Source organism: Phalacrocorax aristotelis, chromosome Z (assembly GCF_949628215.1).
Source record: "Phalacrocorax aristotelis chromosome Z, bGulAri2.1, whole genome shotgun sequence".
Lineage (NCBI taxonomy): Eukaryota > Metazoa > Chordata > Aves > Suliformes > Phalacrocoracidae > Phalacrocorax > Phalacrocorax aristotelis.
In genome coordinates, this window is record NC_134311.1 from 53,086,622 (window position 1) to 53,105,495 (window position 18,874).

Here is an 18,874-nt window from a genome sequence, read left to right on the forward strand (position 1 = left end):
CAAGCCGTTCATTAGCATTTAATGTCAGCTCCCAGGTCTTCCTCTGTACAAGGCAGCCAACATAACAATGCTTGGAAAGCAGCAACCTAGTGCAAATCACTTGGAAAAATGGATGAAGGAAGCAGCTGAATTAACCAACACTATGGTCAATGATTTAACAGATTAATCAACTGCTGCCCAAACCAAAAAGCTGATGAGCCAAGTTCCCTCCTTCTCCAACAAGGCTGCAGAGTTGCTGTCAGGGCTGGAGGCACCGCACGCTTCTCAAGCGTGGAAGTGAAACCCTGGCTGAAGATCACCAACAATCTACACAGACCTTAAAATAGGCTCTTCATCTCACCTCACACAGATCTCAAGTATGCTTGCACAGAATCATGCTCACTGACACCAGGCTTCAGTGCGCAGCACGGACAGTAAATCAGCCCACAGATTCGGCACTCACCCAGCCACTGCCTCCAGACAGCCACTCGGGTAGACTCAGCCTCCTGATTTTTGTTAGCTTACTCTTGTGGGCAAATAATGCAACCTTGAAGTAAGTTTCTAAGTATTGATATAGTGTAGCTAACCACAACATGGAGCTGCCATGAATTTCTAGATGTATTTTGCAATATAGCAGGGGGTCTTGGAAAAGTTCATGAGTAATCTAGAAGCAGAAGCATAGTAAGACAAAACAAAAAACTGAAAGATCTCAACTGTTCATAAACCCTTATGCAGAAAGCAACTCTCATCAATTGCAGTGGGAAACAAGTGACTGAAGCATCTTCAGTAGTTTAGCCCCAGTGGTTTAAGGGAATGAGCGCACCTGTTAGTTTTTTAGAATGAACCTTCTCTCCTAAATCACTTGTGCTTCTTGAAAATCTCACCAATTTAAACCAGGGTGACAGCAAAACTACTGTCTGTCATCTGCAGATAACCTCTGCCATTTCTGGCACCTATAATATCCATTTATTGTTATTAAGATGCTATTTCACTTCCTAACTACAGAACTTCCCTCCCATTTATGAGAGCATGAGTAGTCATGTAGTAACCTGATTCAGGGAACTCACAGGGTGAGTTTTGAACAATATCTTTTTCCCCCAAATTTGAGCTGACCCTGTGGTAACAGAAGTCTGGCCTTTACCTCTTTTGAAAAATTCCATTTACCCTGATGGAAGCAAACCTAGCTGTTACTATAAAAATAATTTAGCTTGACAATACTTTTATACCACTGGAAATCAAGAGAAGTGCAAACGAGGGCAGGGGAATTAAATACCATCCGGATGACAACCTAGCGCTCTGGCTGGAACATCACAGGCTTCTAGCTAAAAAAAAGGGCACAAGCTTGCTGCCTATGTGGTAGCTGCACAGTGATTTTATTTTTAACCTGTTGATCAGTGCAAGTGTTTATTTGCACAATATAACAGCCAATGATACAACTTATACACTCCCTATTAAAGATAGTGCATAAATGTTGTCTGGAGTATATACAGCAAGGAAATACTTCTCTTTCATACTGCATGATTCCTTCATGGTAGCAATAAGCTCCCTATGAAATGACTGTAACTGAAGAACACAAAGTCTTCTCCAGTGGTCTTAAATGTTATTAAGTTGCTTCATCCTTAGAAAATAACTTTTTCATATAAATAATTTTTAATCCACTTTGCATTTGGTCTATGCAACAGAACTACTGAAGGAAAAAACCCATTCTACTAAGGTAAATAAAAAGGCAGCTATGAGCAAACATCTTACGTTTAAACATTTACAACAATTGATATTAACCCATCCACCCGATAAATGTGTTACCTTCAGAATACTAAGCATAGTTTCATTTTAAAAGGTACTTTTGAACCATTCCAGGTTAAAAGTCAGTGAATTTAAAATTTCAGAACAAAAAATTCTATATGATAAACCAACAGACCCCAGATTTACTTGGGGCCCAGGCATAGGTAAATGTTGCAACTACCATTTGGCTCCAAGGAAAATGCTCCTTTTAACAGGATGGCAATAAGAATCTCGATTTCATTTTCACTCTCACTTTAAAAATTTTCTTTGTGTTAGAAGCTGCTTTCTATCCCCAAACTAGCTTGTGAAGCCAGTTTGTTGAAACTGGAAGACAAACCCAATTCTTTTAACTGAACAAGATTGAACATAAAAAATTACATGTCTGTGACGCAGCTAATCATCTTATTTATGAAACGCTGTCTTTTGCAAGACAACTGTGTGTGAAGCTTCGTGAAAGCCATCCTTAATTTCCTGGATGAGTGGTGGATCAAAGCATCTCATGACGCTGGGCACAGCAGGAAGGTCACCTCAGAGCTATTCTTATTTCTCATTTATGAGGACTTGATCTTCTCAGCTGATGCTTTATTGCTGCTGAAATACAACAACATCTCCTTGGAAAAATGGGAATCTCCTGCCATTAAATATTTGTTGGTGTGCCTGCTACCATGGGCGTTAAACTCTGAACAAAGCTGAACGCCTGAACATCATGCCTATGTGCCACAGCATGGGGAGGGAACTGGTGTTTTACCAAAGTCACTCTAACAGACAGGCTAGCAGGCTGGAACTTGCCACTCTCTAAGCACCAATAGATTTGAAATAAAAAAAAAATATTTATACCATGGCAAATGATACTCTTCATTAACTAAAGCAGAAATGAGGAGATAGAGCAGTTTTCAGATTCAAACACTCCATGTAGCACTGCCACAGAATGAAAACAGCAAATATTCTAATGATAACGATGATAATAGTAATAACCTTGTGTTAACACATAACCAGGGAAGGTATGTCAAACCTCTTTAAAGAGCTTTATGGAGCTCCACTTGAAAATGTCTTTATAGGACAATTACGGACCAGGTCTCTGCTTCTCTTCTGGTATAACAAGGTGGGTATTTACACCAGAAGAAAACCCAGCTAAACGCCTCAACGCTTAACATAGAGTTTGCTACAGTTTTTTAATGGCACAGGCATCTGAGCTTTATATGTTGTCACAACTAGCATTGTCAGGTATGGCAGGTCAAAGTCACCTGCCATACAAAAAACGCAGAGGAGGCACTGTAGTCTCTGAGATGCCAGCAAGACCCGTGTGAATAAACAGTACTCATCTGGCACACAGATGGGACCATCTGCATGACCATTTTGCATCATGCACTACCTCCCAGGGAATATTAAAAGTGCTTTAGGTACGTCAGTCACCCTCTCCCTGGCAGAGATGGATGGATCCCGTTTGTTACTCAAACAAGTCCATCTGTACAGAAACTTAGACTGCTGATTAAGGCATGCATCTGTGGCAGAGCTGAAGCTGAGGGCTTCACTCACTTGCCTAGACATAGACAACCAGTGTGATTTGTAGAGGCCCACAGCTTTGCAGGGTCCATGGATACACCTGCGCCTTGAACGGCACTGGCTCCTGAGCCTCAGGCAAGCCTCAAGTCTTCAGCTGCACTAGCGTGGTCCATGCTGCCCACAGCAGGGCTATCAACCCATCAAGCTACAGTGTCTGCGAGAAAAGGCTACAAACCTTGTCAAACAGGAGAGCTGTAAAGATAACAGCTTTCTGCAATTTCTTGCTGGGTTTGCATTACGAATGATGGCACAGAGAGACAACCATGGCCACAATACTTCATTAGTCCTGCACCCCAGCTTTGGAGAACCAGAGGCTTCTTGCACCACTATCATTCCTTCAGTCTTTCTGTTGTCCCTCAGCCTGCCTCCCCAGCTCTGGGTGAAAGTTAGAGTTGAAAAGCTTAGAAGAAGTTTCCACCAGATGGCACATCATGTCTTTCTAACCCCCAATACTTTCAGACACCACTTGCTTTCTACTTCCTTTCCCTCAAGTCTCAATTCAAGAAGTTGCCTCTTTCCTCACAATGATTAGTGTAATGCTTCTACCAGGTGCTCAGTCAGGATTGCTCCAAAAATTGACCATAAAACTGATAATCCAAAGATCACTGAGGTATAACCATGCATTTTCAGGTCAAATATGCTCAAGTAATTCTTCAAGGCAACAGTAGAGCAATTGCTTTTAAATACTACCCTTGCAAACTCCATGCCTGTGAAAGACATCCATCTATAAGACTTGTGAAAAGTCCATGTAATTAAAACCCCTACAAGTGACATCAGGCCTCTGGCTGATATTTTGCCAAACCCATCACACACACTCAAATGTAACTGTCTGAAACATCTCAATTCCGAGACAATAAACAGATAACCTGAATGCACCCCCCTCTTTTAGTCCTCCTATGTGTTGTCTAGTCTAAGAACAAGGATCTGTTAGCATCTAGGTCTGTCACTCACACCCACACGATCCAGCTGGACACAGACAGGGTGCCAATGCTGGCTACCTTTGTGGAGGGGAAATTGACTTGTCTGGCCAGCAGATTTGATTTCCCTGACACCACTGGGCTTCTGAAAGACAGTGCTTATTTAAATAGGAGTTGCTTAGTTACAGAAGTGAAAGTGTTTATTTTGCACCAAGCAATATACTAATTGCTAACAGACCTGGTTCAGAGATCATCTCAGATGTCTGCCTGGCTTGCATCTAAGGATGCCAGCTGCAGAGCCAGCCTGCGTATCGCTCAGCAGGCTCCAGCTTTCATGCCTGCGTCTCTATCACCTTCCACAAGCCGTGCCATGGGCTGTAGAGGCAGCAGGTGCCCCTGCGGCACACCCCTACCTCCCCCAGCACTCGCAGGGAGAAAAGTCTGTAAAGCTGAGGATTTGACTGATGAGTTACCTCAGGTATCAGAAGTGGTATGGACCACTAACCCTTTAACATGGCAAACTGGCACCCAAATCATAGTCCTCAAAGACAGCTCAGATATTTTTGCCCTAAAAAGACCTGACATACAAGAGGCGCTTCATAAGTATGCTCTTTGAATAAAATATTAAAGGCGACACTGCTGCTGCTAATCTGAAACCAGACACTTTTGCCTCTATTTTCAGCCTGTTTTTCTAAGAAACCGAAGCTTGCGAGGTCATGCTTCTTTCAGTAACTTAAACCCAATCGCTCATTTTAACCAAACTGGACTAGAGACTCAGTGCTCTGCAGGATTTTTATATTTATATAAGCTTTGGAGAAAGCGGGCTGAGATGCCAGGCCTGGAGAAAGGGGTGCTGGCCGAGTTCACACACAAGACACCCAAAAAGCTACATCCAATAAATGAGATGAGGAAAGACTTGTTAAGAGCTTGCAAACTATCATGAGGTACTCATGCATGGGGGGGTGGGGGGGGGAAGGATTTATTAGTTCCACTGCTTACAGAATTACAGTGCTTCATTCTGCAAAAATCCTCTTACAGAAGAAAGTAACGCATGATCTGTAAAACCACAGGAACAGGCAGCAGGACCAGCAGATAAACGTAGTAAAGACAATATTTTAGAAATTAGTAGAAAGAGAAGGGGAAACATTTCAGGCTTATGACCTCCTTCACCCTCCAATTCTCCATGGGTCTAAACTGTTATAGCCCAGAGCTTGATTTATGCATGCAGTCCTGACATGTAGTTCTCACCAAGGACTAAAAATAAAGAGATTTTACACTCAGCATCCACAGCTAAAGATAATGGCATTACAACTTAAAATAAAATTATTCCAAAACAATTTTATCAAGAATGTGAAATCTGAATCTGAGTAAGAACATCTTTAGTAAAACATGATCCATTGCTCCACCTGTGTCTAAATACTTTCAAGTCTCTAGACAACACATTTGATACTGTGCAGCAAAAGCAGGGAAAAGAATTGAGGATTTACAGCTAGTAAAAATTTTGGTTTTCTGTTTTTAAGGACACTTCTGGTGTCTGTTAGATACTTGTATGATTATAGTATCATTACTTATACGAAGACCAAAATATAACGTACATACCAGGAAGATAATAATATTGCATACACAGTATCATATTGCATGTATGCAGACAGGATATCACAGGTTTTCTTTACCATGACATAAATGTTGCTTATTGCTTTACTATGGGAAGCTAAAATTTTTATTTCAGTTCATTTAATGGATGGTTCCATTTAGTGCATGAACATTGAAAAGAATCAGATTTACCAAGCTGCCTTTTAACAAAAATAGGTACATTTTAAGACAGTAAATAAGCTGCAAGAGCTCTATAGAGAGCAGTGCATTAGCCAGTAATATTTTGCTGACATTAAATGGTATTTACTCGGGATTTTTTTTCCAATTCAGCACCCACAAAACACAGATGGATTTCCACTACTTTTTACTGTTTCCTTAACCTCTTTTTTCAGTCACTGTACAACAGGACCAAGAAGATGGTATTTTAACAGTCACTGCTAGGCATTACATATTGGTTTCCAGTAAGCCAACCGTTATAAATTTACTAGTATTGTGGCTGGATTCACCAAAAAGATATTAGAAAAAATATAGTTTTAAACTACACTATCAGCCACCCAAAAATAATAATAACTAAAAAGTAAGCAACTTCACCCCAGGGAATAAAGAAATCCCTTAGATTAATTGTATAGATTTTGAAGTTAATAAATGAAATGCCAGGAGTATTTAAATCTCAACTCTTGCCTTTCCTGAGTGTCACCAAAACCTCCAGCAGTAATTACAGCTTGTGTCTTTCAAACATGAGGCTGTAATTAGGGATTAGGACAAACAGTTATTGGAACAGAGAAGATGCAAGATGTGGTTTCTGTGAAGCGCTCTGGAGTTCCCTATTATAAAGCAATCAGCCCTACTTGCATGGGGAAAGCACCCCACAGCTCTCCAGCGGAGACGCATAAGGAATGAAGGCAATAGAAGAAACTACAAAACCCAGGGAAACATCTGTGCGTATGAGTCAGTTTGATACAGACGTTGAATGTGACTTTCAACTCTGTTGAATCTAACACTGTAGTTTTTAAAAATTGCATGCCAAGTTTAAAGTAAGGACAAAATTCCAAACCACTGGCATTAGCCTCAAATACTTTTTATAACCGAGTTATAAAACTGAGTCAACACCTTGCAAGACAGTCAAACGCTGCATACTTTTAGATACCTCTTTTGCATGGTCAGAGGCAGCAGCAGCAGCAGCAGCCCTTCAGAGACTGTTGGACTGGGAGAAACCACCTCTGGTTTTCCAGTTACCGGTGGTGGATTGGAGAGAATACCCAACGGGCACGCCCAGCAACAACGCAATGTTCTGCATTTCATCAGGGATGATTACACACCTGCTTCCAGACTAACCAAGCACCTTGCAGGTGACTGACCTGTGGCGCTGGCAAGGAGCAGGCCAAACTTGTGCCCGGATGCCGGGCTTACCTGACGCGGTGCTTCTCTCCGTGCACTGCTTCTGAAGGTCCAGGCTCTGCAGCTCCTCTGTGCTGGCGTATTTCATGACGGAGTTGATGGAGGTGAGGGTGCTGATGAGCTGCGAATTGAGAGATCCAATCTGGGAGTGCGGCTCCCCAAAAGCTTCTGCCAATTCACTGTAATTTTCAGCGAGCAGCATCTGCTGTTCCTGCAGCAGCTTCTGCACACGCTCGATGTAGTGATCCAAGCCCGTCCTCAGCTCAGGTGGAGGCAGAGGGCTTTCCAACAGACCACTCACTGGTTCACACACAGACTCTCCACCAACACCGATGCTCCTGGTGCCAGCTGGCATAACTGGCAACGGAGGTGGTCCACAGGCAATGCTCCTCATTTTAAGACCAACCAGGTAGTTCTCATTAATGTTTATCTGCCCAACACCAAAGTCTTTGGTTTTTATTGCAGAGGGCTTTTCAAAGCCAGGGTGGCTAGACAACAAGGTGCCCACTCCAACCGAACGTGTTTTAGCAGACACGTGGATGTCCTTCACCCTGCCATCTCCTACTGCCACGCTCCGCGTCTCCACGCTCTCAGTGTTTGTCTGTTTATCACAGCTGCTCAGAGAGGTGTTCGTCCCACAGTCTGATAGGGAGACCGCCTCCGTGCCGGTGCACTGGCTCACCATCTCCAAAGTGGTGCTAGTTTGCCGGCTAGCCATAGAAGGCACGGCCATCACCGTCGCCTCTGCCCTGGGCACAGCCTCTGTGGCCGTTTCGCGGGACACACGCTCCTTAGGGGTGCAAATCACCACGTCCACCGAGCAATCCCCACAACCCACAGACCTCACTGCTCTGAGCGACTGTGCCTCCCAGCTGGGGCTCAGAACACCTGCCTGCTCCTCCGTGTTGACACCTGTCTCACAGATGCTCACCTCTGTGCCCACTGCCTTATCGTGCAGCTCAACGGACCTCCCTGTGCCCTGGTCTCGCACCTCTGCCCTCTCCCTCACCAGCCACCGGCTCATCAGCAGCTCGGGGCCTGCAGCTGCGCTCTGCATGGCAGGTCTGCAGGAGGTGCCGACGCTGCTCGTCTGCAGGTGGTTTCCCACCGACGAATCGGCAACATCCACGTGGTTTCCCACCATTTGGTCTCTCGTTTGTATGACAGCCTCCACCATCCTGCTGACCACATGGGGCCGAGCCATCACAGCTTTATCCACTTTTTTCCTAGACCCAGCCGCCTGCAGCTCCTGTTTTAATTTGGTCATTTCCCTGTCATGGGTTGTTTCCTTTAACTGAACCTCTAGTCTGTAAATCTTCTCCTTAAGGGCTTCGATGGTCTGCTGCTGAAGCTCTATCTCTTTCTCAACCTCCGTAGACAAGCCAAGCATGGCCTCCGTCACCCCAACCCCAGACTCTCTCATTTCTTTCTCTGTCCCCACAGCTACTTCTCTGTGTTGCCTCGCAGATCTGTTGTACATAACAACATCATTCATGTTCTCTTCAGCACCTACAGCAACAGATCGAGTTTCTTTTGTCAGGCTTTCTCTGTTCACCCGAAGGTTTGCTGGACTTTCATAGTTGCTATCCTGGATTTTTTTCTCCAGGGCTTGCATCTCAGCTGTCAGCTGCCTGAACTCCTCTATCCTCTGAGAGCTCTGCTCCACACTCTCCACCTCCTCCTCACAATCTATATACAGTTCTCCACCTCTTCTCACCTGAGACATGTGTTCCCACTGCTCTGCATTTCCTGCACTGTAGGATCGCTTTCTGAAACCACACACATCATTTTGAGTGGCTTTCCCCTGGTTTTTGAGCTCAGCCATCATGTGCCTCTTCTCTTCCTGTAACACGGAAATTTTGACCTGCAGCACAGGAATGGTCTTGACTTGCTCCTCAAGCTCCTTGAGACGCTTGAGGGCAACAGCCATTTGCTCCCTGATGTGCTGCAGATGCACTGGGCTCACGTTGGTGACCGGCGTGGATATTCCCGAGCTCATGGGACTGTGACGAATAGAACTGCCCAAGGAGGGGCTGAAGCAGGCACCATAGTCGCTGTTCCCCTGATACCCATTCTGCAGCTGGTGAGACATGTGACTGTACCCGCTGGATCCCACAAAAGAGGGGAGGGAGCTCGTGGAGCCCATGCCTCCAAAGCTGGAAAGCCGGGGCCTGCGGACATCTCCAGGCGTGACCTGCATCATCCTCTCCTGCTCGAGTCGCCTCCGTGTTTCCATGAGGGTTTTTGTTACATGGAGGTTGTGCCGAGGAGGTTGGGGGGAGGGAGGGAGAAGCTGCTTACTCTCGGGGACGGTTAAGTAGGAAGGAGATGCTTCAAAGGAAACTGAGGGTCTTGCAGCAACAGATGAGGTTACTTGACTCCTCACCGCCAGACCAAACTGCTTGTTCTCATCACTGTTCGACGAAGAGAGAGATTCTGTGGAGGTCCAGCCACTGCACTGGCCACCAGAGTTCTTGGTACCCACTGAGGCTGGTACAGCTTTCCTCTTCTTTCGGATGTTTAATTTCTTAATGGTATTCCCCTTTTGTATATCATCCACATACTTCAGAAAATCCAAGTCTAGCTGGTAGCCATAAGGTGTTTCCACAAAATAGAGGTCTTTCCGTTCTTTTTCATCTTCTCCGTTTAGAATAACTTCCTCTTTTTCTGTAAAAAAAAAAAAAAGAAACAAAATCAGCACTGGAAAGAAACTATGCCTCAGTAACCTACACGCTGAAACACATGTGCAGAAAGATGGGTGCTCACAGCAGAAACTGCTGCTGCAGCTCAGCAAGCAGACCAGCTTTCTGCTGACCGATCCTCAACACTAAATCCCGATTAACTTTTTAAAAGTTAATCAGTAGTTTTCAAATGCTGAGAAGTACATACCCACATAAACGTGTGCACATTCACACACAGAGATAATGTCTGTTAACAGAAGGGATCAGAAGTGGTAAAGCTAGTAGCTCAAAGCTGTCCTTCCCCAAATCTCTCCAGTCTTTCCGTGTCACACCAAGCTTTCACACACACTACACTGTCACGAAAAGACCACTGGATTACAACGTACCCCACAAATCTTCTGGAGACCAACTTCTCTAGAGGGTGTATTCGAGATGGCAACCGGAACTCCGACCCCGCTCCTTACGCAACCGATGTCATTAGGCTTTACACAGATCTGCAGCTGTTTTATGGCTTTGGGAACTGCTGCCGCAAGAGCAGCAATACCAAGTTCACTCTCACCCCGGCTCACGTTACTTCCACCAGCGCCTCTGCTCTTTCGTTTCGATCTGCACGAAGCCCCCAGCCCCAAGACAGGCAGCGGGACCCCCTTCCAGCAGGGTCCCGAATCCCACTGCTGAAGGCAACTGTCGGCTCTCAGGTTAAGAAAACCCGCCTGCCCTCCAGACACAGGACTCGCCTGTCCCCAAAGCAAGCTAAATAAAACTTCACCAAACCTGCGGAGCTTCCGCGGGCTGAGTATTTATACGCAGCGCTGCTATACAACCTGCTCCTCCCGCCTCCTATGGCTGTCCCAGCTTCGTGGGTCACCCGCCCAAGCCCTGCCTCTCTCCCGGTTTTCTCCTTTTTCACCCCATAAGGAAGAGCCGCCGCCCGCACCCGCGGCCGCCCGCGCACGCCGCCTCCCTCCCTCCTTCCCTGCCGCCCCCCCGCGAGGTGCGCGCTCCCCCCCCGCACCCCCCCCACCCCCCGCCGGCCGCGGCGCGCCGCTACCGTGGCCGAAAGCGAATTTAGCTCTCCGTTTCGTTTTTAAAAGGCGAGGTTTGGAAGCCGCGTCCTCTTAAAGGAATATAAGCCGGGGTGGGGGGGGGGGGTGGGGGGGGGGGGGCGGCTGGGGAGAGAAATTCTCGACTTACAGCAACTACAGGAAGTGACTTAATGTTGTACTGAAAAGGTTTAGGGGAGGGGAAAAAAAAAAAAAAAGCTCCTGTTTTTCCAGTTTCCTTGGCATGCTTAAGAAAACCTTTGTCTACAGACATTGTAACTGCTTTCATGGTGATCCTTTACGCTGTTGGCTACCACAGGACACCCCGAGCAGCAGACAGAAGGAGGATGCTGCTCAGGGAGAATCTAGCTTCCCCAGCACGGGAAAAGAATAGGATGGAGACGCAGACACAGGCAGGCACATATAAGAGCAACAGAAGTAGGGCTGACCTGCTTGCATTGGTTTCACATTGGTTTCTTGGCCCTGCAGTGTGGACAGGCTGTTTGGCGGACACAAACAACCCCCCCAAGACCACATGTTTCTGCTGAAAGACCAGAGAGTCTCAGTATGTTGTGTATTTACTTATAGACGCACCCAAAATAACCATCTAAATACCAGAGCGGAAGCAAAAATACATGCATACACACACACTTCAAGCACAAAAGCACACACAGCCTCTTCCAACAGGACTGCCTCAATGTCAGGCAGGGAAAAAGTCTCCAGGACTCCCACTGACAGGAGAGGTTGAGACAGCATACTCTCCAAATTACTCCTCTTCCTTCCCAAATTCAGTGCTTATTTCCCAGATTCTCATCCTGGCGCCGTTCCCCAGAGACAGCTCTCCTTTTCACATCCCACAGCTCCTTGCCCTAGGTTGGTCAACCCTCCTTCCCGCCTGCACCCCAGGTTTGTCCCCACTCTCACACTGGCCCCCCATCTCATGTAGTCTCCTAATCTGTTTCTGCCTTCTTCCCATGCTTTGGATTTCTCACCCATTTTCTCTACTTGCATTCATTTGTTTGCTCCACTAATTCTAACCCCAAATCTGGTTAAACTCATCGCCCCTCATCCCAGGCTTGGTTCTAGCCATTTCACCCGCCCATGTAAATTCATCCTCCCTCAATTTTACCTGTTTTCCCATTTTTCCCAGTTCCTTTCCCCTGCTTGTCTCAGTCCTCCTCTTCCTACCAGCAACCTCTCTGATTCTTCCATCACTACACCAGTGAAGTCAGGCAGCTCCTCTAAGCTGTCCTAGGCACCACGTGTAAGTGTTGGATGGGGGAGGGAGGAGCAGATTCTTTGGAAGTCCCAGGACTTAAGAATTCATGCATCTTTGGAAAAATATTCATTAAAACCTCTAAAAAGACACGCAAATCTCATGTTAAGCCGTGAAAGCCAAACTGGAATCTCAGATATATTTTATTCCTCCTTCATGGAATGGTATTAAGATTGCTCAACAGAAACTCATCAAAAATGAATAACAATTTTAAAAAAATCACCCTGACAGTGAACCCCTCACTAAACCTCTCCACAACACCTGCAGGCAGCTCAGTGTCTTTACAATGACGTCCCTTTGGTCCACAGTTTAAGCTGGCAGCACTACCAGGAGACAGTTCATATCTGCCGCTCCATAAGCACGAGACTGTGTGCAACGCTGACTGCCTATTGCTTCTTAAAACAACACTGTGAGCACTCCAACACAATTCCAGTATTATGAATTGATCTCTGGAGACATTTCTTGATACATTAAGACAAATGAGGATCAAGCATGCAATCTAGTAACAGCAACACAACACTGTGATGCTGCATGCAGGAGCCGCGCTAAGCCTTGTACATTTTGCTGTCTCAGAGAAAGGGCCAAAACGGGTGTGCCTGTTATGCATGGAACAGAGCAAAATGGATGGCTGTTTTCAAGCAATAAAAATGGTTTTGTTGGTTCCAAAAGAAAAAAAATCTAATAAAGAAGAAAATAAATAAACTCCTGATACAAGTGGAGCCCTTCTTCCTTTCAGCCCTTAGGTCCTGGACGAACCATGGATGCCCCTACTCTCTAACTTTGGTGAGTGAGTACCAAGTGCTACACAAGTAGGTACCTTAGAAGAAGCAGTATCTATTTGCCCTCCGGCCAGAATGGCAAGCCTTCATGCCCAGAGACCTGAAGTGAGCAAAAGATGCCTACCCCATTCACCCCAATACACACAGAAGTATTGCAGCAAATACTGGGCAGTACAAACACTTGTTAGGTGTCTTGTCTCATCCTTGCCCAGCTGACCATGGGCACTGCTAGAATTACAACTATTCCCCAGTCTCTCTAGTACCTCATACAAATATTAATCATGTCATTGTCCTACTAAAATGGATGGGCAAATGCACAAACGCATACACTTTTTCCTGTGAAAATGCTGCAGACGCTCCAGTTTTCTTCTGAAATGTCTTTAAATGGAAGGACACCCAAACACATCATGCTTTTAGGCCAGTACCTGTTAAGTAAAACACTCTGAGAAGCACAGAGGCCTCATTGTGCTGCTGTCGTTATTAATGCATTTCTCCAGAAGTATGAGAAGACTTCATTTCCCTCACCCTGCTGAAGGATAACCACGGGCAGGACACAAGCATCATTTTAAAAATGCACTCTTCAGTTCTCACCTCCTGCACTGCTGGGACCGGCTCTGTCCAAACATTACAGTCTTGCCAAATTCTATTAAATTATATCCTACCCAATGCACTACACAAGAACATCAGTATATTAAAATATTAAGTCAGCCCTACCCAAGTCCACACTAATCATGTCTGATCCCAGACCAGGAGAACTGGAAAAAAATAGGACATTTAGTTGATGTGTTTCAATACTTCTGAACGAGAGAAAAGCAGTGAAAATGTGGGCAGACACAGAGTTTTGGTTTTGCAAGCTAGGAAAACTTCACTCTGGAGCTGCCTTGGAGGGTCCAGGAAGAGCAAAGAGAATCAACTGAAGATGCATTTCTGAAGATAAAACTCTAAGGTGCCTTGGAAAATGCAGACATCACATCTAAAGCCTTCTCTCTCCATCTGGTTATGATATCTGCTCTAAGGCATTTTTATCTTGGATCTGACGGCTATTAAAAAAGTATTTTCCATTGAAATAATGTTATGAATAACAGTCTCCTTCCAGAGTTATGGCATAAGACAATTCATAAAGAATGCTGCAGAGGGAAAATACAGAGGCGATAGCTGGCATAAATGGAGTTGAATCAGTATTTTATATGCTCAACTTCAGTTTGAAAGGTTATCTGAGGCAGGAAAAGAGGAGATTTAAAAAAAAGAGTTCTGACTTTTTGATTCTTTACTGCAACAGAGAGGAAATCGATGCTTTTCTCCTTCTCCTCCCAACCCCAATACTAATTTTCTTGTATTCTCTTTCTGTTCTTCAGCATATATAAATAAGTATCAGCCTTACCTTCTGAAAAGAACAAAAACACACAAGGCTGAGCACTTGTTCAAAAACAAAAAGCAGACTGGAATAAATAGCAATTATTCTTTCATTAATTTTATTTCACTCTCGTTTTCAGGTGTTGGGATTTGAATATAAGTAATATAAGTTTAAAAAAAAAAACACAACCAAAAAACTCCCACAAAACCACCACCAACAGATCAACAAAACCACTTGGAAAATGTACCTTAGCCTTGCAGCACATTCACTTGATCAGCTGTCTTTTGGCTAGCAACATAGAGAAGATGCCTTGAGATTACTAGCTCTCCAACAGTTCAGCCTAGCTCTTCAGTGTTTTCAAAGGTGGGGAGAAAAAAGCCCCAAACCCAAACAATCAATCAGATTTTTATTTTATTTTATTCCAAGAAGTGACAGAGAAAAACTTACATAAACCGAATGTTGCTTCTGTACTCTGCCAGACACAGCAGGAGCACCAAGTGTTTTATTTTCCCCTTTGGAGTTAAAGCACACAGCGGTAGCGTGAAGCCCCGGTGCGGGGCGCAGACTGCCTCAGTTGGCAGTTCCTCTCCCACAAGGAGAGGGGCCACTGGAGCACCGCAGGGTCAAGCCACTGAGCTGCCCGTGATAACCCCCCGGTGCTGGCCTCAGCCACCCTTCCTGCAACGCCAGGCTGGAGTGCCTGGATGACCAGCTCAGCTTGTACAAGCTATAGCACAACTGCCCTGCACACTACACTACAGTGTAGATGTGGCTGATAACACCTTCCCCTCTTTTTCTGCTACGGAAAACCAACCAATAAATACTGCCTTGTAAGAAAGGTAATCTGTTTTGCTATTACTCAGCTATGGCTGTGCCTGGAGCAAACGGGATTTAACTCTCGATGCACCTGAGGCTGTGGGGTATGGGGTACTACAGTCCAAACCAAAATGCCCCTGTCAGGGAGGAATGACCAACCCTGCTACCGAATCTGCACTTGCAGATGTGGTGGATTCTCCTGTTATGGAGGAATTCCATTTACTGCACATTTTACTGAAGAAATAAATCTCTGGTGTAAAATGTTTGCTGCAAGTTTAATTTCAAAGAAAAAGGAGATGCAGAAAAATGGTAAAATATTTTTATAAGGTTTTAGGATTACTTTTTAAAATTTATGTGTCAATACCCCAACTGGGGAGCTGGCTTTTAAATCTGACACCTAAATACTCAGTACTTTAGGTTGGGGGTGGTAATAAAAAAATGGGGGATAGCAACTTCACTGATAATAATTACAGAGAAAGGCTGAATCTACAGCACTCTTATTTCAAGATGTAGAAGCTCCAGCTCAGATATTTGCAGTGGCAAGCCTCACAGAAGTGAATTAAGGACACCACCTTAAGTCAATGAAATAAGTGGCAGTAATGTTGAAGAAAGATGGTTCAGAGAGCTGCTGTGTTTTGGTTGCACAGTGAATGCAAACAGTAGGGCACTGGGGCTGTGATGATGCCACATTTTCCACACAACATTGGTAAAAGAAGGTATTTTAAGAATGGATTTGCTGTCTTAATACCATGTTCTTTCTAGAAGAAGTAGGACCCTTAAGGCAATAGAAGAGAAAAATCAAAACAGTCACAGCCATAATACAAAGGCCATTAAAAGCATCAAAAGTCTTTCCATTGACTTAACTGGGCTCTTCCATTGACTTGATCAGTCAATGAAGCCAATGAATTATCAGTGAAAACAGTCTCTCAAGCAGTTATGTTCCTCTGAACCTGAAAAATCTTGGTGGCTTAGCATTATACTAGGTTTATAATTATAATAAAAACATACTAAAATTTTTGTTTAGCATTATGGCAAAAGCAATGAGCCAGCTGTCATCTTGGTACCAGTGATCAGATGGATGCACTAGTCTGGGTGTCCCACTGTCACCTCCTCCTCAAGGGTAAATTCTTAAACCACAGAACTGTTTCTTTACCTTGTAGAATAGACTCCGGCTTTTCTTATTTTTCTCCGTTTGCTGCATGTTTTCTAACTACATGCTAACTACTGTTCATATCTATGAAAACCAGAGTATTTTGGTATCACATAGAAAATGCTTAGAAGGTTCACCATATATACAGTGAATAGCCTTTTTGGTGTTAGGAGGGGGTCTCTCAAGGTCACATTAACTTTTTTTTTTTTTTTTACACACAATTAGAGGTTTTCTTTCACATTATAAAAAAGAGTACCTACAGAGTTTATATCAACATCATATAACCACAACTAAAAATTACTTCTGTGAGCTGAAAGTAAAAACCGTCTTTCAAAAAACACACCTTCTAGCCCTCTCTAGTCTTTTTAATGTCTGAAACTTTTACTTCTAGAATCTCTGAACTGAAAACTTGCAGCTCAAACAGAACTTCGTTTAATATATAAAATACAGGCTGTTAAGAAAGTTGTGCAAATTAATTAACCTTGAATAAAGGACTAATCTTGTTTATGAGAACTCGGTTCCGGAGGGAAGGCACAACCAGCTGTACTAAGAGTGATTGCAATATGCCCCCTTATCAAAATTCACAAAATCTGCTTTATATTCTTGACAACTATTTTATGTGATGCTGATAATAAGTCTCTTTCTCAACTGCTCTCACTTTTTGGGAATAGGTCTAGGTCTGGCAGTTCTGTGGCGGGACGTCTCTGTATGTACACCACCTCAAGGCTGCTCACCACAGAAACTCAAAACTAAGAGACTAGTCTGTTTTGCCTCCATCCCAGTTTCTGACTCACAGGTCCCAAGGGAAATCAAATGATGGCTGGCAGGAAGCAGGGCATGGGTGGGAAGGGATACAGTCATTATTAGCTTGCTCTGCTAACTGCCCCACCAGCAGCAAGGAAGAGCAGAACAGAAACCACAGTGGGGGCTGCTTCTGTTGTCAACAGCACTGCCACCTCTGGGTAGAAACTACTCTAAAAACAGTGCCCACAAGGGAAAATTGCTGTCACAAGTCAGCCCACTGGGTGCACTGTGGCTCTGAGCATGACCAGCAGGCCCACCACCAAGCAAGTCCGATGCAGGTGGCAGCCTTAGTTGCATTACACTGATGCATTTCCCAAATCATCCTCCACAAACGCCACTGTAACCAATGTGCCATGTCAAGAGACGTAACTGAGGAAGAAAGTATTTGCCTTACATTGAAAGCAAGCCACTGAGCCAGTGACGGGGGCTTAGTTGGGTCGGCCACAGAAAATGCTCTCACCTCAGCAATGCTCATTTCCTCATAGTCAAGTTTGCCTCTTGCTCCTTCAGGCGTCACTAGGAAGAGTGATGAGGTGTCAACAGTCGTCCTTTACTTTTGGACTTGAAATGGGGGGCATCACAGTCCTATTTACTTACATTTGAAAACCAGATGCCAACTAGGCAAATCCAAACCAGTATGAATTCATTCTTTCCAAGCACCTGATTTGTTGTGCATTTTTTTCATCTTGCAGTATTTGTCTGCTTGAGAACTACCCTTCATTCCCTGAAGCATTTATTTCATTCACTTTCTACTGTGTGTACACCTATTGGCTCCAGGCACATTTGTGAAAAATGAAAAGCATTCAGTTTATAGATACTTTCCAAATGAGACTAACTCAGGCCTCACAAAATAACGTAAGTTATGGCAAACAGTAGATAGCAATCACAAGCTCCTCACAGCCTGGGAGAGAGCCATACAATATGGTCTACCAATCACAGCAGGAAAGCAGCTCAGTTTCAGACCAGCATAGCCCTCCTTTCCAATATGCATATTGGAAATATACATATACATATATTTTAATATACATCCCAATAGATCTGGGCCAACTGGTTCAGCCAGCGATGCTGATGAAAGCAAGGTTGAGTCCCAGTGTTGGTAAAGCAGCTTGCTGTCCTCTCCGCACAGGAGAAACGCCGAAGCTTCCCTACCTCCTTTGCCAACCCTTGAAAGTGTAGCATATCTGCCCTGCTCATCCAAGAGCACATCATCCCCTGTAACTTTACACGGCTTCACTGTCACAAGAAAAATGACAAAGGAAAAAATAGTTACAAAGACCAAGGCTTGCATCCACATACTAGGATGGGCTTCACAAAACCCAGATAGAAGGCCAGCAAAGCAGAAGAGGCGCAAACCCCCAAATATTTATTTTCTTCCATACTCATCCAAATCATCTCCTCACTCCCCATGGGGACCAAAAGTAGTCATGGATGTAAGCCAGGTGTTTGCCTGAAAATGTCTTAACACAGCTGTGCATCTCTGTTAGCTGCTGAAGCCCAAGCAAAGGCGGCTGTGTTTGCTTTCTAGCCAAGAACAACTGAATCACAAAATCAAAATATTTAGATTTATAATGTCATTACCATTCTGTGCCTTTAAATCTTTCAAGAGGTGAGAAGCAGAGAACAGATACATAGGGCTATTGTAACAGGAGTAACCATCAGGAAAGAACCCGGGCTCCTGGGATATAAACCTGCCATGGAATATTAAAACTGATTTACAGTTTCAGTTTGGCCTTATAGCT

The 18,874-nt window shown here is 44.5% G+C and overlaps 1 protein-coding gene across 10 annotated transcripts in view; it reads right to left on the reverse strand.

Annotated features, from left to right (window-relative positions):
• KANK1 (KN motif and ankyrin repeat domains 1) overlaps positions 1 to 18,874 on the reverse strand; it is a 132,472-nt gene that overhangs the window by 18,131 nt on the left and 95,467 nt on the right. For 9 of the 10 annotated variants that reach the window (XM_075080057.1, XM_075080058.1, XM_075080060.1 and 6 more), the window contains one exon: positions 7,245 to 9,899. In XM_075080057.1, coding sequence (XP_074936158.1) covers positions 7,245 to 9,899 — 2,655 coding nt within the window. Of the gene's footprint in view, positions 1 to 7,244; positions 9,900 to 10,299; positions 10,781 to 18,874 lie in introns of those variants that run through there. The other variant, XM_075080063.1, reaches the window with a different exon arrangement.